General features: G+C 41.8%; 1 protein-coding gene across 1 annotated transcript in view; it reads right to left on the reverse strand.

Annotated features, from left to right (window-relative positions):
• LOC126996279 (probable phosphorylase b kinase regulatory subunit beta) overlaps window positions 1-25,114 on the reverse strand; it is a 297,183-nt gene that overhangs the window by 177,269 nt on the left and 94,800 nt on the right. The window contains exons 13-15 of the mRNA XM_050856656.1: window positions 17,789-17,803; window positions 14,544-14,636; window positions 63-200 (exon numbers count right to left, since the gene is read on the reverse strand). Of these exons, the coding sequence (XP_050712613.1) occupies window positions 63-200; window positions 14,544-14,636; window positions 17,789-17,803 (246 nt within the window). The remainder of the gene's footprint in view (window positions 1-62; window positions 201-14,543; window positions 14,637-17,788; window positions 17,804-25,114) is intronic.

The raw sequence follows: 25,114 nt of genomic DNA on the forward strand, positions 1-25,114 counted from the left end.
TGAACAAAGTATAGTTTAGAGAATAAAGTCTGCATAAAAACAAGTTTAATGGGTTATCTTACCTTGCTGGTGCCCAATGCTCCGATGGGACGTGTAGGGCGACCCTGCAGCCCCAATTTTTCGCTCACCCCAAGGTTTTGGTATATCTTGACCAGCTCCCGTGGCGGCCAGATCTGGACAGGCTCAACCTCATGAGGAGTCTGTTGGGATGGGGAGAACTCAACATCATGGGAGGTGGGGATGACACGCACACACACACTCACCACCGGCCGACCTGAGCAGACACGGCTGCTCCCGCGCCGACACGAAGAGGAGGATCACAATCTATTTGCCAGTCAAGGGGCTTGAGCAAGCTAAGTAATATAGGGTCCCATCGCCTAGGAGTATAGGCAGTAAGAGGATGTGAAAGATTGAGGAGTGAAAGTACACGAGGAGGAGCAGGAGGGAGAAAAGTTAAAATGGAACAAAAACAACATCCAAGATGGTGGACACGGTGTCGGGGTCCCTGGGCACAGGCAGGGATGATGTTAGTTTTGAGGGCTTCATGCCTAAATCAATGACAGAGCCAAATCAGTCAACACAATGGAGGTGATTAAACAAAGTGGAACAGGACTGTGACAGGATGGTGATTGAAATGAGGAAGATGAGAAAGAAGTTTGGGGAAGTGATCGAAGCATTAACCGAGATCAAGAAGAGGGATGGTGAGGCAAAGAGAAGGGATGAGAAGACAAAGAGAATGTTAAGAGAGTTTAAGAGAGGAAATAATGAAGTTGACAAAGGAACAGCTGGAAAACCATAAAGAGAGCAAAGCTGAAAATGGAAAAACTAGAAAAAGACCATGAGATAAAAATTATGAAAATGGAGAGAGAGAGAGAGAGAGAGAGAGAGAGAGAGAGAGAGAGAGAGAGAGAGAGAGAGAGAGAGAGAGAGAGAGAGAGAGAGAGAGAGAGAGAGAGAGAGAGAGAGAGAGAGAGAGAGAGATTTACATAGATTTACATAGAAAATCAGACCACACAGACCCCATGGTCCAGACTTGGTGGTCTGTCCTTAAACCTAAGTGATTTTACATTAATCAGAAGACTCCAAAACGTTGCATTTCTACTCTAGTTGATATTAAGTTGAAGGAAGTGACGGTCGAGCTTATTTTTGAAGGAGTCAATCGTGTTACACTGGACCACTGACGGTGGGAGCTTATTCCATTCTCGCTTTTCTAGCGTTGGTGAAGAAAAATTTGGTGCAGTCTGAATTTACTTGTCTACATCTGAGTTTTACGCCATTGTTCCTCGTCGCAAAGTGTCATCGATCATAAACAATGTTGATCTGTCTACATTCGTGAAACCATTAAGTATTTTAAAACATTCGATCAGTTTTCCTCAGAGGAGACGTTTCTCAAGAGAGAACATGTTAAGGGTAGAAAGCCTTTCTTCGTAGGATTTGTTGCGCAAGGAAGGGATAATTTTCGTTGACGCTGAACACCTTCTAATTTAGCAATATCCTTTGCATGGTGGGGAGACCAAAACTGTACCGCATATTCCAAGTGGGGTCTGACTAAACTGTTGTAGAGCGGGAGTATTACATCTATATTTTTTTAATAAAAGGTTTCTTTTAATTAAGTCCAGCATTCTGTTTACATTAATTGCTGCATCGATGCATTGCTGTGAGAATTTGAGGCTTGACGCGATTTTGACAACCAGGTCCCTGACGCACTGAACGCTTTTGAGTTTATCGCCACCCATTTCTTAATCAAACTTTTATTCCTCGTTCCAACTTGAAGGACCTGGCACTTGTCTACGTTAAAGGGCATCTCCCATCTATCCGACCAAGCTGAAATTTTGTGCAAATCCTCTTGGAGGCTTTGCCTGTCTTCGTCAGTGAGAACCGAGTTGCCAATCTTTGTGTCGTCTGCAAATTTACTAATGCGGTTATTGAGTCCAACATCCACGTCGTTGATGTAAATAATGAAGAGCACTGGGCCAAGAACCGAGCCCTGAGGGACGCCACTAGTGACAGGCGCCCACTCTGAGTTAAATCCGTCAATCACTACTCTTTGTTGTCTGTTGCTCAACCAATTCGCGATCCATTGGTTTACCTGACCGTCAATACCTATTTGTTTTAATTTGTAAAGTAATTTATGATGCGGGACTTTATCAAACGCTTTCTGGAAATCAAGATAGACTACGTCCAGTGATTTGGTTACGTCATAAACAGTGAAGAGGTCGTTATAAAGGTTAATAGATTTGATAGGCAGGATCTTTTGTTTGGAAGCCATGTTGTGAGTCCCCAATTAATGAGTGGCTTTCAAGGTAACTCACAATTTTGTCTCTAATTATGCCCTCAAGTAGCTTACCTACAACCGAAGATAGACTAATGGGACTGTAAGTACCTGGTACTTTTTGTCTCCATTCTTAAAAATCGGTGTCACGTTAGCCTTTTTCCAATCTGAAGGGACAATGCCTTGTCGCAAGGACATATTGAATACGGTTGTGAGGGAGGAGAGTATTTCGCTCTTTGTTTCTTTCAGCAGAGTTGGATATACTTTATCAGGTCCAGGACTTTTATTTGTTTTAAGTGATTTGAGGGCTTTAAGGACTTCATCGGGTTTTATTTCAAAGTTAGACAATGCATGCTCAGGATTTACATTAGTACTGGTGTTGGTGGTGGTGGTGGGAGGACTGTTATTATTAAACACCGAGGAACAGTAATTATTTAATAGTTTTGAAACGTGTTGGCTGTCAGTCACTAGAGCACCGTCGCTGTTTGTTAAAGGTCCCATGCCACTTCAGATCGCCTGTCTGTAGTTTATGTAACTGAAGAAGGATTTGGATTATTTTACAGTTGGCTGCAATATTTTCTTCATATCTACGCTTTGCCTGATGCACTAATCTTTTACTCGTCGCCTTGCATCATTGTAAAGTCTAATGTTTTCGGGCTTTGGTCTTTCTTTAACCTGTAAGAAAAATTTCTCTCCTTGACTGAGTGTTTAAATTCGCTATTAATACAAGGTGGACTTTTATTAGAGTAAATTCGCTTCTCGCACAAGGGCAAAACTGAGTCCTGCTGACGGAGTAAGTGATTTTAAAAGATTATCCAGGAGTCCTCTGCAATGCCGTCTTATGATAGTTGCATATCTATTAGTTTTCGTCGGATTTCTGAAGTTGGCTCTTTTGAAATTGGGCACCTTAACTTTATTTTCAGTCACCGATGTTTGAGCTCTAATGTCAAGCGCACTAGTTTATGATCGCAGGAACCGGTGTTCTCCTACCGTGACATTACTGACTAGGTTATCTTGGGTCGCTATAACAAGGTCAAGTATGTTATTTTGTCGAGTTGTTTGTGATACCATTTGGCTTAGATAATTTTCCTCTAGAAATTCGATCATTCTATGGGACTCACCTTCTGTACCCGACAGTGTCGCCCAGTCGATATGGGGGAGGTTAAAGTCTCCTAGTTAGTTAGTTAGAGAGAGAGAGAGAGAGAGAGAGAGAGAGAGAGAGAGAGGTGACTGAGACAAACAAAGACACGGAGAAGATGAAAAAAATGATAAAGAGAGAGGTAGCACAGAAAATAGGAAAGGACCAGCAAAACGTGGGTGCAAGGGTGGAGGAACAGATTAAGCATGTAGTCAGTGACGAGTTGAAGGAGTGGAGAAGTGAAAAGGACAAGGAAAAAACGAGCTTCAGGGAAATATTAGAGCAACAACAACAAGAACAGAGACAAGATATAGAAAAAGAAGTTGTAAATGTACTGAGAAATAAAGAAACAATGGTGAGGGACATGGCAGATAAGAAAAAAATGTGTTATATTGTTTGGTGTAAAAGAAAAAGAAAAAAAACAGTGAAGAACCAGAGGGAAAGTTATGAGAGGAATAAGTTGAAAAGTGTACTGAGAAACATGAATGCTGAAGTGGAGGAAAAGACAGAGGAAGAAGTAGATGAAATAACAAGATTGGGAAGGTATGAGGAAGGAAAGAACATGCCATTAAAGATTAAGTTAAGATCCTAAATAACTACAGAAACCATCCTAAATAAGTCGTGGAGATTGAACAATTCTAAAGATTATAAGCAAATATATGTGAGGAGAAATATGACAGAGGATGAAAGAATGAAGGTACAAGAATCGATAAATGAACCAAAAAAAAGGAATGAGGAAAGATCAGAGGAAGATAAGAAGAATTTTTTTTGGAGAATGAAGAACGAAAAATTGATGAAGTGGTGGATAAGAGACGAGCGGGTGTAACGGTGTTGATAGGAGGCCAAAGAAAGGGAGAAGGGAAGAATGGTTTAAAGATTGCGTACACTAACATAGATGGTCTTGTATCAAAGAAAATTGAACTAACTGATTATTTAAGGGAGAGTGATCTGGATATTAAATGTATAGTTGAAACAAGACTTGTAAAAGAATTGGAACTTGTGCTGGAGGGAAAGAGCAAGTACAACATTTGGAGAAAAGATAGGAGAGAAGGAAAGGGAGGAGTGATCATAATGACAAAACAAAACTTGAAAGTGACTGAAGTGAGATATGGAAAGGGCAGTGTGGAGGTGATGGCTGTGCAGGTACTGGTAAAAGGTGGAGAGAAGAATAACTTAATAACAGCCTATGTCCCCCCTAAAACCAAAAGTTGGAATGAAAAAAGATATAATGCTATGCTGGAAGATACAATACGGGCACTGACAGACGAAATAAAATAATAATGAAGAGATAATATTAACACTATCGCACACGTGGACACGACATACGCGTCACTATAATTGTCTAGTCAAAAAGCACGGCTTCTGATTGACACGACTATCACGTCAGTGGGACAAAAAAAATCACCAAACATTCTGTAATTCTCATTGACGCATGATATTTGGTCTGTAGACAGGCTAGCGCATGTCGGCTCGTGGTAAGCTGATAGCCTTCTCGCTGGGAAATTTTCCTGGGTGACTGGTGACACAAACAGAAAATCTCTTCAGTTGACTCTCTCTAGCAGTCGCGGACGGGTTAGTGTGTGGCGGGGGGCAGGGTTACCAAAGATTCTTTTCTTTCAAGCCAAACTCATCAACTACTATACGTCATATAAGAAATTTGAATCTACCATTGTATAGGTAATGATCTGTTCCTTAAGATGAAACCATAAAACATAAAAAATAAAATAGTTATGGAGATAAGTGGATAAAAGTGAACATTTTTGAAAAAAATCAAGTTTTTTCGTTTTTTTCAAATTTATGACCGTTATAATTGGTGTATCAAAATAACGTTTGTTGCACTAATTAGCTCACAAATGTCCGCTTCTTTTGTTATAGAACACAATTTGTTATATTTTTACTCCTTTCATGTGAAAATGTGAGTTTTTTATTTCAGAAATCGGTTCGCGTCACTTCAACTCACGATATCTCAGTAAAATATAAAACAAACATTATTTTTTTTCTTTCCATATGAAAGAGCTTACAATTTACAGTGGAATGTATGTACAGTAAACCCTCAGTTATCCGGGTGCACCGTATCCGACCACACCCGTATCCGGGAGTTTTTAAAAATATTTGATTTTTTTTTTTAATAAAAAAAATTGTCGCGCGCTGCCAAAACTCGTTCAAATTGCCCATGCGATGCCTCTTAGCTCTGCTCGGGCAGCGTACTGTACCCGAAAGGGGCGCCCCAGCTTGCACGTAGCAATGATATTGACGTCCTTGTGAAGATTCACAGGAAAGCTGTGTGCTTTGCAGCACAACTGGCACGTAAACGTTCTTGCCAAGCACTGCAGACCATATCGAAGTGACGAGAGTCAAGGCAGTGCAGGTTTAAATGGTAGTAGTGTCAAAGGACTGTTTAAATGAAACACACAGTGCGAACCCTAGCTTAAATCTTGATGACTGCCTAAATCCTGACTGAACTAGGTGAGTAGGGCTCCGTCCCCATGGAGAAGGCGTGCGTGCGGGGTCTGCTAGCACTCCTGCTGGAGTGAAGGCGGAATAAGAAATGCGGATAAGTACCGCCCTCGGTCCGACATGTGAAAGAAGGATTTTACCATGCTTATGGTAAGGCGAGTAAAGGGGCCCACAGGGGTTCGGGAGTCCCGTGGGCCAGCCCGACCTGGAGGTGCGGGCTGGCCATAAATCACGGTTACTTCTTGTGGCTGGCCTCCCCATGGTCCCGTTGGATGCACTGTGCTGGGGGTACCCGCCTCCCCAGGCTCGCAAGGGCAACACAGTGTAACTAAAAGCCACAGATCACCACACAAGCGAATGCACCAGGTTGTCATTGACTCCTTTGTTATCCTCCCCACTCACACTCAGAGTGGGGCGGCTTGGTGTACTTGCCCGGCGTTTGTGGGCCTTCGGGCTCATTGCTGAGCTTAAAAGGGTAGCGCCCTGGGGTGCCTGCCCGGGTGTCCATATAGAAGCCTGCTTTGAGCACTTGATGCCCATTGCCCGCCCAGATCGCTTCGGGTATCGCTCTGGTATGTCTTCTGGTTGACCCGGGTGGTAAAGCCCGCGGTGCTTGTAGCCACAAGGTTGCTAACGCAGCTACACAGCGATAAAGCCGCGGGCGCGCACCTAAGAACAGCACAGAGCGTCGGCCTTCCAGTTTTGTAAAACTGGACCCGCAAAAAGTTTCTTGTGGCAGTGCTGGGTCTGTTAGAAAGCCTGTGTGGTAAACACAATGGTGCAGACTTGGGGGGTTGAGCTGCCACAAGTACCTGGGCTTTTCTGGGTTGGGTCCAGGCCCTGCTGCTGTGATTGGCCAGGCAGGGGAACATTAGCTGCTGCCTGTGAACACGGGGCTAGGCACCCCAGCAATGGGTTAACGGCTGAGGCTGTCGCGCCTTCTTGCCGAATCCCAAGTAACAGATCCCCCCAAGGTACAGCAGGACTGCGATAAGCCAGGGAGAGATTGCCGCGAGTGCTAACTGTGACGACGCTGCTTGAACCCTTTTCTCAGTGCCCGGAGCACGTCAATCACGCGCATTTCACTCCCTGGTGCAGACTGACTGCTACAAAGCCATGGGGCATACCATATTATGAGTATGGACAGAAGCACCTGCGCAGTACTCTGTCGTTGCCTTAATGGCAGGCCATGATCGAAAGTTGGGTTTTCGGGTCCGTAGACTTAACCCACACCATATCCGGGTTTTTCCCATATCCGGGTGCCAACCTGGCTCTATTAACCCAGATACCAGAGGGTTTACTGTAGTTTCATATAAGTGAACTGAGCAAAAGATTCGATAAGCGAGTTTTGAAAAAAATTATACCGTGCTCCCAATAGCCAGTTAGGTGTGCATTTTGGACAAGAAAATCAGATGGGAGGGTGTGCATGAAAGTGTTAACAGGAAATTTCAATTGCAAAGAGGTGAAATGGGAAGACTGTGCAATGGAGGGTGGCAAAAATACCTGGGGATGTAAACTACTGAAGCTCGTAACAGATAACCTGATGACGCAGTGGGTGCAAGGCAAAACAAGGCTGAGAGGGGATGACGAACCATCAAGACTTGACTTACTTTTCACAAAAAACGTGGAGTTAGATGAAGGAGTCAGTCATGGGTGACCCTTATGAAAGAGCGACCATGAACTATTAGAGATGAAAACTTTGGAAGGATGTAAATATCGAGATGAGGCTTATAAGGAAAAAAGGAAAAACTACGCTAAGGTAGATTACATTGGACTCAAAACTTTCTTCGGTGGGGTAGACTGATATGAAGAGGAGTACTAATATTCAAGAGAAATATGACACTTTTATGAATATTTACAACAGAGGAATAGAGATATAAGTTCAATACTACACAGTAAAAACTAAAGGAGAGAAAACATGGTTCGGATGGAGGTGTGAAACAGCAAAAAGAAATAGAAATAAGGCATGGAGCAATTTAAAGAAAATACCAAATAAAAATAAGACAAATATAAAAAAAGCAAGAAATGATTATGCAAAAATAAGGAAAGAGGAGGAAGCTGAATTTGAAAGAAGAATAGTTTTTAGTTGTAAGGAAGAACCAAAAATGTTTTATAAATTCGTAAACAAGAAGTTAAAAAGAAATGAAGGAGTGGACTTCAAAGGCTAAAAGAAAAAAATGTATTCAACGAAAAGGACGAAGAAATTGCAGAAATATTAAATAAAAATTTTCAGTCTTTACGAAATAAACCGACTTTGACTGGGTTCTCGAAAATTGCAATGAAGGGAAATTAAATCATGTAAAGGTTGAGAAAGGGGAACTGATACAGCTGATGAAAACCTTAGATGGAAGGAAAGCTGTGGGACTGGATGAAATCTCGGGTCAAGTGTAAAAGAGTGCAGAAATGAATTATTTGAACCAAGTTATGACATAATAACATGCGCTATAAATACAGGAAAAGCGCCCTTAGAATGGAAGAGAGCGATCATTGCACCATTTTATAAAAGTGGAGATAAAACTGAACCACTAAATTATAGACCAGTCTCTTTCATAAGTGTAATGTGCAAGATTTGTGAAAGTATAATAAAAAAAACAATGGGTCGATCATTTAGAAAAGGAAAACATGATAAATAAGAGACAGCTTGGATTTAGAAAAGGGAAATCGCGTGTCACCAACTTACTTATTACTTTGTTTCTACTCAAAAGCAATAGACATGGTGCAAGAGAGAGAAGGATGGGCTGATTGTGTATATCTTGATTTAAAAAAAGCTTTTGACAAGGTTCCACACAAAAGGTTAATCTAGAAACAACAGAAATGGGAAGGAATGGGCGGAAAGGTCATCGGGTGGATGAAGGATTACTTGACAGGAAGAGAAATGAGGACGGTGATTAGGGAAGAGAAATCAAATTGGAGGAGAGTAGTAAGTGGAGTTGATCAAGGCTCAGTTCTGGCACCAGTAATGTTCATAATATATATAAATGATATGCTGAAGGGTATAAAAAGTTATATGCAAAGTTAATAAGAAAAGTGAAGATGGAGGAAAACTTTGAAGAACTGCAAAAAGATCTGGACAGAGTGTATAGATGGAGCCAGGTATGGGAAATGGAATTTAATGCAAACAAATGCCATGTCATGGAAATGGGGAAAAGTAAAAAAAGACCAAGGAAAACATACAGGATGGGAGAAGAAAACTTTAAGGTGGTACATGAAGAAAAAGATTTGGGAGTAACGATGCAAGACACACTATCCCCAGAACAGCACATAAACAAGTTATTAGGAGAAACCTACAGGATGATGCAAAATATAAGGGTATCATTCCATGTTATGGACAAAGAAATGATGAAGAAAATAATAATAACACTGATAAGACCAAAACTTGAAAATGCTGCAGTTGTGTGGTCACCTCACAAAAGGAAGGATATCAGAAAGTTGGAAAGGATACAGAGAATTGCAACTAAAGCGGTCCCAGAACTCTTGAATATGATGTATGAAGACAGATTGAAGGAGATGGACTTGACGACACTGGAGCAAAGAAGGGAGAGAGGAGATCTGATCACACTGTATAAGTTGGTAAATAAGTTTGATGAGGTGGATAGAGATGATCTCAACTCCGAGAATGCCAGGGGCTGAGAGGACATGGAAAGAAAATTAATAAAGGAACCTGTTTGAGTGATTTGAAAAAGTATAGTTTTCCACATAGAAGCATTAACACATGGAACAGCTTGTGGGAAGAGGTGGTGGAGGCGAGCAGTGTCTATCAAATGAAGGAAAGGCTGGATAAATGTAGATATGGAGATGGGACAATTAGAGCTTAGCTCGGGTCGTGTCGACTACAAATAGGTAAATACAAATAGGGAAATACACACACACACACACACACACACACAGACCAATTGGGATTCGATTTAAGGTGCAGAGCGAAGCAGAGGAGGCCCTGGCAGGAGCTTGGAAGCTAGCGGGAGAAGGAGACACCAAAATGATGTGGCTGAGGAAAGATCTGAATGAACAAGAGAGAGACAAATTGAATGAACTCAGAGGTGAGGTTCGTGATTTAAATGAGATCAGAAGAAGAAAAGGAGTTTTTTTGGAGAGTAATGGATATGAAAGTGAGGAAGTGGTTCATGGTGACGAGAGGAAGGAGAGAAAAAGTCTAACAGGAAAGGAGCAAGAATGGAAAGTGTCTTATACGAATATCAAGTAAATAGTGTCATCGTGGATAGAGTTTAATGACTATTTGAGAGACAGAGAACCTGATATTGTGGGGCTGACAGAAACTAAGTTGTGTGACCCAGTTGAGGTGGTGGGGATTGGAGAAGGTGCATACAATATATGGAGGAGAAACAGAAAGAGAAAACAGGGAGGAGGTGTGATGTTGATGGGAAGGAAAGGCATTAGGGTGGAAGAGGTGATTGAGGGTGAAGGCTTGGCAGAGGTACTGAAAGTGAAAAGAAAATTGTGGGTGCTAAAGGAAGAAGGAGGCAGTATGTAGTAGGGTATGTGCCACCAAGAACCAATGCATGGAAGGCCCGAGAATATGAACAAATGATACAAGACACAGTGAGTTGCCTGGATGGAATGTTGAGAGAGGGTGAGAGAATAATTTAATGGATGATTTTAATTGCAAAGAGGTAGAATGGGAGGATTGGCCACACAACCATGCCCACCAAACCAGGACCAACACAGAGGTGCCAACAGAGCAAGCACTCTCTCCGGCCTGAGGAGCGAGGCAAAAGGAGCAACAAAAACTGGCCCCTAATACTCACAACCATGTCATTCACACAACCTATCAATCAACTAAAAATACTACAGCACAATGTCCACCACTGGCACACCAGACGCATCAATCTAATAAACACGTACACACGAGAACCCAGATATAATCCTCATAAATAGCCATGGCCTTCCCAACACCCAGGCTCTAAAGATACTGGGTTATTCATGTTATCAGCGGAACAGAACAGGTGAGCAACACGCTGGAGTGGCAATAGCAGTCAAAACAGGAACCCGGCACAAAATATATGACGACTTCCACTACTCCGACACCCTTTCTGTTAAATTAATGACTACCCTCGGGCCCATTAATATTGCCACTACTTACATCCCCCCACGAGAGGGCTGCATCATGTTTCCTGACTTCTATAAACTGCTACGCATACCTGAACCCATGTACTTCCTAGGCGACTTAAATGCACGCCACACCAGCCTTGGGCATTCCAACACAAATACAACTGGACGAAACATTATGAAAATCATCACCACCTTCGGAGCCCAGCACATAGGTCCAAATTTCCCCACGTTTATAGGTCACTCAGCTCTCAGGGAGGAGTCAAAATACAGGATGACGAAGGTATTGCCCAAGAGTTCAGAGAAATCTGGAAGTCAGTGTTCACAATAAGACCTGAAGACAACGCTCATTATGACCAAGACAACGAGCAGGAAGTAAAGGCATGGCTCCAACAGGACCTAACAAGAATCAAGCCACACCACATGATTGATCTGCAATGCCTAACACAGGCCCATCTGTTGACTATGGAAATTGGCGCTCCGATCAGCTATAAACAAAACGAAAAACACGTTGCCCGGAGAGAGCAAAATAGATAAACAACAAATCAGCATGTTACCCCCCCGGGGGCTGGCGTACCTACTCACCATATACAATGCGATGTTAACAACGGGTTACTTCCCTCAACGATTCAAAGTAGCCACTCTCACCATGATACCTAAACAAGGCAAACCATCCATGGATCCCAAGAACTACAGACCAATCTCACTCCTAGAAGTCCCTGGAAAAATCTTTGAAAGAATAATCAACCTACGACTCAGATGTCACCTGGAGGAAAACAACCTTAATAACCCGTCCCAGTATGGCTTCAGGGCAGGGAGGAGCACTACGTCAGCTATCTCCATCGCCAGCGAAAAGGTAGCACTCACTAAAGGACAAGGACTAAACTGCACTATTATCCAACGCGACTTCAGCAAGGCGTTTGTTAAAGTCTGGCTACAGGACCTGAAATACAAAATACTTCAACTCGGACTGCCAGAGCTAACGGAAAAACTGTTATGTAGCTTCCTTGATCAGCGCTCAGCTTCCATTCGAGTTAAGTCAGCAATATCCTCCCCGTTCCCCCTGCACAGCGGCGTGCCACAGGGCAGCGTGTTATCACCAACGCTCTTGATCACCTACACCTCTGACATGCCCCGGCCTGATAATAGAAGCTGTATGGATATATATTATGCTGACGACGCGACACAAATAGTGACCTCCAACGGTACCCTAGACCACCATGATGCCCTGGTCGTGCAGGAGGCGAACAGACTTAACACATTCGAAAAAAGTGGAAGATCAAAACAAACATAGACAAGTTCGCTGTGGTCACACTCGGAAGGAAAAAATTAAATGACATACAAATATAGGGCAACACCATCTCCCACCAAAAACAATGCCAGATATTAGGCCACACAGTGACATCCACCGGCCTGATCGTTAAACATGTCAACGACAAAACCATGAAAGTTAAAACAACTCTCACATCTCTAAACAGATTCCGGCACTTCACAGAGAGGCTCAAACTATATCTGGTAAAGACTAAGATACTTCCTATACTAGACTACTCACCCGCCCCGACACTCATGGCTTCCCACACCAAGATGTTACAGCTTCAGAGGCTGCAGAACAAAGCGCTGAGATTTGCCACCAGACAGAAATACCCGTACACGGAAAACACAGCAGTGCAACACAACACCACAGACTCGGAGTACAACTAGTCAGCACAAGGCTACGGGAGGCCGCTGGAAAGGTGTAGGAGAAACTAGACCAGCAAGACGACTTGAACTACACCCACGTCACGGAGCTTGACGGCAGCACGAACTTGGTCCACCCCTGGTTTCCGAGCAGCTTGAAGTCACTACGAGAACAACCGCCCACACTGGCAATGGAACATGTGCTGACGCAATGGATTAAGGAACATACTAGATTCGGGAAAGAAGGAGAGGCATCAAGATTAGACCTGGTTTTTAGCAACGAACCAGAAGTAATAGAAAATATTAAAATAGATTGCCCAATAGCAAAGAGTGACCATGCGATTGTGGAATTTGAAGTAAAAGAAAAGAGAACGATTGACCAAAAAGAGGATCACAAAAAAGGGAGAAGTGACTACTCTAAGGCAGATTTTGTTAATATGAGAACTTTTTTTGAAAATGCAAATTGGAGTGGGCTGTACAAAGCCAAAAGTACACAAGACAAGTGGGAGGAGTTTTTAAAGCTGTACAAAGAAGCCGAGAATAGATATGTCCCTAAGGTAACCAAAAAGGATGTTGGTAAAAAGGAGTGGTTTAACAAAAGATGCGAGGCAGCTAGAAAAAGAAAGGAGGAAGCCTGGAAGGGATGGAGGAGACGAAGAAGAATCAACTCGTGGAACAACTTCAAACAAGCAAGGAATGAATATACAAAGATTAGAAGAGAAGAAAAATGGAAATATGAAAAAGATATAATCGACAAATGCAAAGACCAACCTAAATTATTTTATAGACATGTGAACGGCAAATTAAAGAATAGAGAAACAATCGATAAACTGAAAATGGATGGAACTACATATGAAGACCTAGCAGAGGTGGCAGAAGTGATGAACAATAGCTTTCATAGAGTTTTTACAAAGGAAGACGAATTCGTACAACCACCGGGCCAGGAAAGAGGAAGGGTTATGCAGGAGATACAATTAACGGTGCAGGAGGTCAAAGAAAGCTTGAACAAGCTGGATGTAAGAAAGGCGACAGGGCCAGACGAAGTATCAGGGTGGATCCTGAAAGAATGTAGTGAGCAACTTGCAGAGAAACTGCACTCCATAATGAGCACCTCCCTTAGTGAAGGAAGGGTACCACAAGATTGAAAGAGAGCAAACATAGTACCAATTTATAAAGGAGGAAAGAGAGAGGACCCATTAAATTACAGACCAGTATCACTCACTAGTGTGGTTGCGAAGATATGTGAGAGGCAAACTGAAAACAGGTGGTCGGATTTTTTAGAAAGTGAGAGAATTATCTCGGATTGCCAGTCTGGATTCAGGAGAGGGAGATCTTGTGTCACCAACTTGTTATGTTATTACTCAAGGGTGACAGATTTAATACAGGAGAGAGAAGGCTGGGGGGATGGAGTGTACCTGGATTTGAAAAAGGCATTCGACAAAGTACCGCACAGAAGACTAATTTGGAAAATTAAAAATAGGGGTGGAGTGGGTGATGGACTGATTAAATGGCTGGAGGACTTCCTAACTAACAGGGAAATGAGGACAATAATCAAGGACAGGGTTTGTGCAAGAAACATTCATGATTTTAAGGAAAAGTTGGATAGGAGCGGATCTGGAGACAGGAGAGCGCGAGCGTAGCTCTTTTCCCGTATGTCACAACTAGGTAAATACACACACACACACACACACAGACACACACACACTCTCTCTCTCTCTCTCTCTCTCTCTCTCTCTCTCTCTCTCTCTCTCTCTCTCTCTCTCTCTCTCTCTCCACTGTCTGTCTATTTGTACATCTGTCAGTGTCTGTCTGTCTGTCTATTTGTACATCTGTCAGTGTCTGTCTGTCTGTTTCTCTCACACAACACACTGACAGACAATCATATATCAGGCTAAGGTAACACAGACAAATAATTTTCCACAAACAGCAGCTTACCTGTGTCTGGATGCCATAGGTGGCCATCATTGCTTGTAACCGCATACTCTCAGCGATGAGAACCACCTGCACCACCAGGTCACTGGCTGTGCCCTGGCACAGAATAAGGGTGGGGTGTTAAAATGCATACATAGATGTTTGTTTACATTTATCATGATTTTCCTCATATATCACAGTCGGTGTTTAGTTTAATAATGGATGTGCATGATTTTTTTGGTGTGTTTTGTACTAAGACTAGGAGACCTATAACCCTCCTGCAGGCAGCCTGAGCATTGTACCCAAGTGGCTGCTTTACCCATACTCAATATCACTCTTTGGCTAGGAATCCATTTATCCATGATCTGTGATCCACCTCCATACCCCTGTCTGTCCATGTCAGTAGTATCCATTGATCCAAAGATGGCTACTACAATTGCAATGCTTCTCCTCTCTTTAATGTTGCACACCTCAAAAGTTCTGCAAGGTGAGCTCAAAAACATATTTGATGTACAAATGAATTACGTCATGGACACAGATACAGACACGGACATGAAAAAAGATCATGGACAAATGGATGTACAGTCCATTCCTATAATTCCTCTTCTAAGAGCAAAATAAATTTTGTGTTGTTTCCAATAATTGGAATACAATAGAAAATTTTCATTTATACAGTCAAGTCACGTATGACGCGGATTCGTAAGGCGCAGTTTCCTACGACGTGGTATGGTTTCAGAACCGTATTTTAAAATCACGTGGGTAAAACCATTTATGACGCGGTTCGTGGTCTCCCCTCCCCGGACCACTCCGGGTCCTTTCAAACGCGTGACGCCGCAGCCCGAGTTGCCAACTCGGACCGCCCGCTGCAGCTCGGTTTGGAGAGGTGGAGCGCCTCCGTACTGTGATGACATCATCAGCAAATATGGCGGCCCAAACAAACACATATAAGTGCTTCCATTGCATTTCACCTCTCTGTGCCACCATAACCAATGCAGCTTCCTTTTCAATCTCTGTTGCAAGGAGCTCGTCGCCCAGAACAGCTTGTGATGCATGTTTAAACGTCATCAAGAAGATCAGCGGATGCCATTTTGCTGCCAAAACAGGTAGTAAACGTCGTCACTCACTGGCAGGAAAATGGTGTCTGCTGATCTTCCGAACGACTTTTACTAGCTGTTCTGGCAGCAAAATGGCATCTGCTGATATTCCTGACAACGTTTAAACATGCATCACAAGCTGCTCTGGGTGATCAACGAGCTCCTTGCAACAGAGGATGAAAAGGAAGCTGCGGCGTCAAGCGTTTGAAAGGACCCGAGGCGGTCCGGGAGGCCTGAGTCGCTCTCAAACGCTGGCAGCTGCCCCCACACGCATGGCGCCTCATCTTGCCTCATCTCCGCGGACTCATCTCGGACTGAACAACACCAAAAGGCAAATAATGCAATAATGCCTACTGGTGCAATCTGGCTAGCACGAACGAAAAAAATAAAAAAATGGGTGTGGGTTTGGCAAAATGGCAAGGGCCAGAACCAAATTGTATTTTCTCCATAGGTTTAGTTATTCCTATGACACGGTTTTCCTATATGCGGCAATTACTCAGAACCAATTAACCGCACCATACGCGACTCGACTGTATATATATATACATAAATTTATGATCTGATTGATATGTTTCAATCTCACATTCTATGACTGACGACACCAGAGGATAAAAAGCTGCTGCAGGAACTAATATAGGCAAGCTCTGACTTTACATGAAATAACATCTTGATGGACAGTTCAGTCAGTGAGCATTAGCAGACTGAGTACTACATACATAAACATCACACTTACTGGCTAATGAATCAATGCAAAGTCATAGTGTTTGCGATAAAAAGCCAACATAAACAAACCAGGTGCTCCTTCATATTCAAAAGTATGCCTTATACAAATCTTTAAAAAATATATACAGTACATCAGTTTGCAAACTATACAGGATTTACAAATTTTATTCAGTTCTCTTTAACCCCTAAAAGGCGGGCAATTTTTAAGAGATGTTTGCTCAGGGCAGGGGGTTCGAGTCAGAAAAGCAAGTTTCCAAGCAATTACAATCCTTAAAGTACACATTTAACAGACATACAGTGTCAGTGCATGCACCATATACTTCAGTTAATCATGAATGCAACCTGCTCTACGTGTGTTGAAGGAGAGTAGCAAAACCATTGCGGGATGTGAAGGAATTTTTCCTTCTTGACGCACTTTATTTGAATAATGAGCTTTGTCGAATGTTCTCCTTTTTGGTCAAACTCTCAATAGCCATGCATCTCTGTCTGGTGACTTCCCCCTTTCCACATTTCTTATCATTTATCCCTTCCAGACCAATTGAGGCCACTACCACACAATTCTCTTCCCTTCCCCTTTCTCCCTAGCCAGGAAGCCAGCACAACCTCATGGCAGACTCAGCATGTGACTCCAGATCCCCCCAATAGCTGGGTTATCAATGAAGAAAGTGCAGAGCATGGGTGGTAGAGGACACTAGATGTTGATTATTAATATTATACTAGGAAAGGATTAATCACATATTCAAAATAAAGGTGCACAGCCTCCAAACATTGATTATGGGCATCCTCTGTTTGAGCTCACTTAGTTGCCACCATGATTATGGGCACCCGCCCTTTAGGGGTTAACACATTTTTGTTACAAGAAGACATTTTCTCTATCAAAACATTCACTAAAACTATAAACAGCTGCAATATAATGAAAATATATGAGGCAAAGGTCTACGTTTTGGTGTATTACAGATGCATACACTTAACATTATCCTCTACACTAATATCCATGAGCTGTTACATGCTGTAGAGTTCTAGGTTTCATGCAGCTTACTGGCAGTTTTCTAGACTATTAGTCCTAAAAATAACTGCACCCAGCTATCTCTTCCAGCAACAGATAAGAGAAATTCCACAGTATTTTCTTGTTGACATGGTAAATATAATTTTACTTACTTTTCAGTGAACTGTATGTAAGCACTCTCGCATGTTAATCTTTCTTTGAAAATTATGAAAAAATCATTGTGTGTGACATTAACTACAATAATACTCAAATGGCATAATTTGCGTCCCTTTCCTTTCACATGGTAATAGCAGATAATTTGTAGCTGCAACTGCACTCACATCTGTCTGCTTGTCGAGTATGCAACAAGGAACAACTGTGGGACAGCACTATTAGCGACAGTCAAATGCGGAACCATGCCATGTACCAACAACCGAGTCATGAAGAACCAGTGTGTACATACTTACTTTGTTGTTCTTGCTCTAAAAAGATGGGAGAAAAGGAGAAAAAAAACAAGAATTCATGAAACTGGTCAGGCAAATTAAAGATATATAGAAAATATGAATTAATAAGAGGAAACAAAGATCGGTATCGGTAGGAAAGGGTAGTAAATTGAGAGAAAATAAAAAACTAGTCCTAAAACTACATATCCTCACATAACAGACAGTCATCCCTGGAGTAAGAGTCACGATTATAATTTTGATGCTCTATGTGGGTGTAAGAAAGGTGTGAGCCAAAATTAGATGTGTGATGGAAAGGGTGTAAGCTACTCAGGAACACTGGGTTGAAGAAAGACTTCAAGCACCACAACACCAGCCCAGACACACTTGAAATGCAAATCACCTACATCAAGCCAAAAACACAGAAAACAAGTGTGTTACTCTATTTCATTAAGACTTCAGCTCCATGCAATATATCAAGGATTTAAAGATAATTTCACATTGGAGATAGGCATGTGGTAGACATCTCCTATAGATGAAAACAGGCATAAAGTACATACTGTGACATATTTCAAACTTTGAAAACATTAATATCGATGACACAAAATATTTAAGGAACAGACTGCAAAGATATACAGTACCCTCTCGAGTTTCGCGCTCGCTTCGTTCCGAAGGTATAGTGCTAAACTCGAGGATCGCGAAACTCGAGGTATTAAAAACACTGAAAAAGCGCTTATCTGTTCCGACCCGTGGAGATTTTATTTTTATTTCTATTTATTTATTTTTTTAATGTAGGTTATGGCACCGGTAAACAACCCATCTGGTCCTGATGGTCGGCCCCGATCTCGTCATGGTGCAGGCAATGGTTTAGAGTGGTGCCATTATAATTGGCTCATGCTGCCCCCCGGAGCTCACTTTTTTTCCTCCTTTACTCCCTTGTTATCTCAAACTACGTACCTTGGAAAAAGGAAGAAAACAGGAAGAGAGAACGGGTCATTTTAAAGCCACAGATGAAGCCTTACGATTGGCTGAGCTCTGAAAACACGCTTGTGATTCGCTGGGAGTCCGATGACGTCATCGCCGGCGCTAACCCAATCAGCGGCCTCGCTGCCTTAAGGCAGTGTCACACTGTCCGGGAGCAAATTGTCGGTTGTCCGTAACATAAACGAAAACGGCCATTGTGACACCGCCTTAAGGCAGTGAAGACGCTGATAGGGTGAGCATCGGCGATGACGTCATCGGACTCCCAGCGAATCACAAGCATGTTTTCAGAACTGTCAGCCAATCGTAAGGCAGCTGCCTTCAACCGCAGCTTCAAAACGACCCGTTCTTTCTTCCCGTTCTCTCTCTCTCTCTCTCTCTTACCATAGCCACAATGTTTGGAGGAAAACGTCCAGTGTGATACTACCTTTAAAGGTAGCGTGCGTGACGCCAATGGTAAGTAGACGTGACCCGTACGTGTCAAAGCAGCACGAAACTTGGGGTGATAATGCACGAAAGTCGTGATGGTAAGAATTTAGGACTAACCGCGAAACTCGTGGATCGCAAAACTCGGATAGCGCGAAACTCAAGAGGGTACTGTACCAGGAAAAGGAATGAATGTGCAACAGCATGGAAGGTTTATTGCAAATTACTTAATAACTGCACACTAACCCAACTGAGCAATGAATGAGAGATCAGACCGAAACAAACATAATTTCATGTACAATACCAAAAACATTAATATATTACCAACACATGTAATTTGGTTAAGTTTCTATTAAAATTTTGTTTCAAGTAATGATGTGCTGATCTCTTATTAATATAACAAAAGGTGTGTATGAAACAAAACTACTCAACAGCACCGAGTGGATGTTACTGCTTGAGAGGATCTTGGGGTGTGTGTGTATTTATCCGTAGTGGTTTTAAAATACTGAGACTGTTTGGGCATTGGCTCCCTTGGATATTCCTCTGTCAGCCTCGCTGCCACACCAACATGACCTGCTCTCTCTCTCTCTCTCTCTCTCTCTCTCTCTCTCTCTCTCTTTATATATATATATATATATATATATATATATATATATATATATATATATATATATATATATATATATATATATATATATTAGTCTTTCTGTGTTTTTGTCAGAATGTGTCATTTTGCTAAAGTTGGTGGCTTTGGTTCTTCAAGCAACTTCTGAGGGAGCAATTATAAGTCCTCTAATAGCATTTTCTTTTAAGAAATACTTATTTACATTGTAAATAAGTTTCTTCTCTAGACTGTGCAGCACCCTAGAGTGGGTGGTAGGGGTAAGGTCAAGAATATATACCCTCCTGAGTTTCGCACTTGTTTCGTTCCGAAGGCAAAGCGCTTAACTCAATGATCGCGAAACTCGGGGTATTGGAAACACTGAAAAAGCGCTTATTTGTTCTGACCCATGGAGAAGCTGACCTTTTTCCCCCCTTTACTCACTTGTTATCTCAAACATGTACCATGGAAAAAGGAAGAAAATGGGAAGAGAGAACGGGTCGCTTTGAAGCCGCAGTTGCAGACGGTTGCCTTACAATTGGCTGACAGTTCTGAAAAAAACGCCCATACACCCAACCAGGAGCGAGTTATTGGTTTTCCGTAAGCTGGTGCCACACTGGGCCATTGTCTTCCCACCAAGTTGGCGGCAGCTTGGGCAACCAGGAACTCTAACTTTTCCGGGTGTGCATCACACACGGCCAAGGTCGGTTGCCCGTATCCACATCCACAACGTAAACAAAGCACTTGCCTTGTATCAACATGGCGTCATCTGCTAAAGTAAGGGCTGTCGTGGCTTGTGCTGCCATTGCCCAAGTATTGGACTTGTTACTGCAGTTAAATGAAAGGAAGAAGCGGTTGTGGGTGAGGCATGTCTGTGATTCCTCGGTGATGGAATTTCTCATTGCCATCACTGCACGTGCGCGGCCAACCCACCCATCTAGACTACGACCACATGAACACGTGGATCAAGTAACAACAAAGACACACACACACACACACACACACACACACACACACACACGCATCCTCGATCAGCGCCAGCTGGAGAGGAGGAAATATACACGGTGTAGTGTTGCAGAGGCTTGGGCTGTGCTAATGTTGGTTCGGTGGGTCTCCTTTAGAGCAGTTTAGTACGATGAGTGAGAAGGAGGAAGATCAGGGATGGAACATGCCAAGAAGCAGAAGAGGAAGAGCAGGAGGAGGAGACTACAACAGCAGGGAGGAAAGTGAGTATGAGGCTGGAGGTACTTCTGCTGGGTTCTCTGGATTTGCGAGAAATGAGACGACATTATACAAGAGAGTGCTACTGATGGAAAGAAAACTGGATAAATGGATCAGCATGGTAAAGAGAAGGGATGAGGAAGAAGAGCAGAATAGAGTATTCCACAGCGACCTGAGAAATAGGATAAAATGACTAGAGGAAAATGAGAAGAAATTGATTAAGGAAAATGAGGAGTTAAAGGAAAAAGTAGCAAAGTACGAAAGATCAATGAAGGAAGGTTTGGGAGTGGTAAGAAAGGAAAATGAAAACCTGAAGGAACTGGTAAACAAAGAAGAACAAAGAGTTAGAGAAGAGGTGAAGACGTGGAGAGTGGAGAATGAAAAAGCAAATGTAAACTTAAGAGAAGTAATAGAACAGCAAAAGAAAGAGGATAAAGAAGACATGGAGAAAGAGGTAGTCAAGGCCTTAAAGAAAAATGAAGAATTAGTGAGAGAAGTAGCGCACAAAAAAAGAAGTGTTATTATTTTTGGGATGAAAGAAAAGAATATAACATATAAACCAAAAAGGGATAAAGAGGAACTGAAATCGGTCAAAGACCTGCTCAAGAACCTAAATGATGCAGAAAGACAGAGTATCGAGGAGGAAGTAGACGAGATTTATAGAATGGGTCCATTTATTGAAGGGAAAACTAGACCAGTTAAGCTAAAACTAAAATCACAAATGGCAGCCGAAGACATACTATATAGAACAACTAAACTAAAAGAAACAGAAGGATGTAAGGATATATACATAAAGAAAAATAGAAATGAAGAAGAAAGGATGAAATGGAATGAATTACTGGCAGAGACAAAAGTAAAAAATAATGCAAGATCTGAGGAAGAAAAAGAAACATTTTTTTGGAGAATTTCAGGGGATCGAATCAAGAAATGGTTCATAAGGGAGAAGAGAAAGGGGAGCGAAAACTAGATAAGAAAGATACAGAGAGGAGTATAAGAATAATGTACACAAATGTAGATGGGTTGATCTCTAGTAAAATAAAGCTGCAAGATTATTTAAAAGAGAGGGATCCCATGATAGTTTGCCTAACTGAAACTAAACTAAAAGAAAACATCCAAATTGAGTTAGATGGAAGATACAATGTGTGGAGGAAGGATAGAATGGGCAAAGGCGGAGGAAGAGTGGTGATAATGATAAAGAAAGAGTTATTAGTAAAAACAATAGAATATGGAGAGGGAAAAGCAGAGATAGTGAGTGTAAGCTTGGAAAACAGGAATAGAGAAAGGATGGGGATTGCAGTAACATATGTACCACCAAAAACTACATCATGGAGTAAAGAAGATTATGAAAACATGATTGATGACACTATACAGAGTTTGAGGAGATTACTTAAGGCAAACAAAGGAGTAATACTAGTTGGCAATTTCAATTGCAAAGAGGTTGACTGGGAGAGGTTTGAGAGCAATGGTGGTGATGTGGCATGGGGGAATAGATTCTTGAATTTAATGATGGAAAATTTGATGATACAAAGGGTGAAGGAAAGCACTAGATATAGAAGAGACGATGAACCGGCAAGACTGGATTTGGTGTTGACAAGAGAAATTCACGTGAAGGATGAATTGAGGTATGATTGCCCCCTGGGAAAAAGTGATCACGTGGTTATAGAGATGGAAATGGAGGAGGAAGGAAGGGAACAAGACGAGACTTATAGAAGCAATAGATTAAACTATAGGAAAGCAGGGGTGGAAAACCTCAAGAAGTTTTTTGGTGAAATGGATTGGAAAGAGTTAATGAGTACAAGCGAAGTTCAAGGAAAATATGATATTTTCTTGAGGGCGTTCAACACAGGTGTTATGAAGTTCGTACCAAAATACAGACCGAGGAAGAGGGCTAAAAAGGACTGGTTTAATGCAAGATGTGCAAAGGCAAAAGAAAAGAGAGACAAAGCGTGGTCAAGATTAAAAATAAACAAAAATCAAAGAAACAGAGAAGACTTTAAGTCAACGAGAAATGAGCACGTGAAAGTGAGAAAGGAAGAAGAGAAACGATACAAAAAGGATATTGTGGAAAAGTGTAAAGAACAACCTAAACTATTTTATAGATTTATAAATGGAAAAATTAAATCAAGAGAAACAATTGAAAGACTGACAGAAGAGAATGTAGAGATCGAGGATCCCAAAGGCATGGCGGAATTATTTAACAAAAAATTCCAGCAAGTGTTTACCAAAGAATCATTATTTAATGAACCACAAGAAAACAACTTAGATGTATATATGGAAGAGGTCAAAATAGATAAAGAGAAGATAAAAAAAACTATTGTGGAAGGCCGTGGGACCGGATGGAGTTTCAGGTTTTATACTTAAAGAGTGCAGAAATGAGCTAGTTGGCCCGATATATGACATCATTAGGTGCTCAATTAAAACGGGCACAGTGCCTAGGGAGTTGGAAGAGGGCAGAAGTGGTACCTATATACAAGAGTGGAAAAAAGGAAGAACCCCTAAATTACAGACCGGTGTCTCTGACCAGTGTAGTATGCAAAATATGTGAGAAATTAATAAAAGAACAATGGATGAGATTTCTAGAACATAATCTAATCACAAACAATCAATATGGGTTTAGGAAAGGCCGCTCATGTGTGACAAACTTGCTGAGCTTTTACTCAAGAGTGACAGACAAATTACAGGAAAGAGAAGGATGGGTGGATTGCATTTACCTAGACTTAATGAAGGCATTTGACAAAGTTCCACATTCAAGACTGCTGTGGAAACTAGAAAATAAAGGAGGATTGAGAGGGAAAATGAAGTGCTGGATGGAAAGCTACTTAAGAGGAAGAGAGATGAGAACCGTGGTTAAGGACACTAGATCGGAATGGAGAGCGGTGGAAAGTGGAGTGCCCCAGGGGTCGGTTTTAGCACCAGTACTCTTCCTAGTCTATATTAATGATATGCCAGAGGGAATAAACAGCTACATGAGTCTGTTCGCGGATGATGCTAAACTGCAAAGACATATAAGAAACAGTGAAGACTGCAAGGAGCTGCAAGAAGACCTAAACAAGATTTGGAAATGGAGTCAGAAATGGGAGATGAAATTCAACGTGAAGAAATGTCATGTTATGGAAATGGGAAAAAGTGTAGAAAGACCAAAATGGACATATAAAATGGGAGATGGTGAAATATTAAAGAAAGTAAATGAAGAGAGACCTGGGAGTAATAATGCAAGATTACATGCAACCAGGAAATCATATAAATCGGATCTTCGGTGATACATATAACATGGTGAGAAATATAGGCATAGCATTCCACTACATGGACAAAGAAATGATGAAAAACTTAATAACTACTATGATCAGACCTAAACTAGAATACGCAGAAACAGTGTGGTCTCCACATATGAAGAAACACATAGTAAAACTAGAAAGAACACAGAGGATGGCAACAAAAATGGTTCCAGAACTGGAGGGACTGACATATGAAGAGAGACTAAAGGAAATGGACTTGCCAACACTGGAACAAAGAAGAGAAAGAGGAGACCTAATACAAATATATAGGCTATTGCGTAAAATGGAAGAAGTAGATAATGAGAAATTGCTACTAAGAGAGGAACCTTCCAGCAGGAATACTAGAGGACATAGTAAAAAGTTGAGGAAGGGAAGATGCTCAAGAGACATAAAGAAATATAGCTTCCCACAAAGAAATATAGAGGTTTGGAACAGATTAAGTGAAGAAATAGTATCGGCGAAGAGTGTGCAAAGTTTCAAGGAAAAGTTGGATAATTATAGATACGGAGATGGGACCACACGAGCGTAAGCCCAGGCCCTGTAAAATTACAACTAGGTAAATACAACTAGGTAAATACACCAGACTCATCATGAACCATGGCAGATGTTTCTCACAAACAGAAATGGCTTTGCCATTTCCTAGAATGTGTTAGAACTTATTTGGTGAGTGGTTCATACAAATCAAACATACCCAATGGCAAGAAGAGAGCAGTGTTAAAGACGACTGCTCTCTTCTTGCCAAGAGCTAGGTTTGGTTCATGTGAGCCACTCACCAAATACGTTCCAACACACTCAAAGAAATGGTGAAGTCATTTCTGTTTGTCAGAAACATCTGCCATGGTTCCTAAT

The sequence above is a fragment of the Eriocheir sinensis genome, chromosome 9, assembly GCF_024679095.1.
Source record: "Eriocheir sinensis breed Jianghai 21 chromosome 9, ASM2467909v1, whole genome shotgun sequence".
NCBI lineage: Eukaryota > Metazoa > Arthropoda > Malacostraca > Decapoda > Varunidae > Eriocheir > Eriocheir sinensis.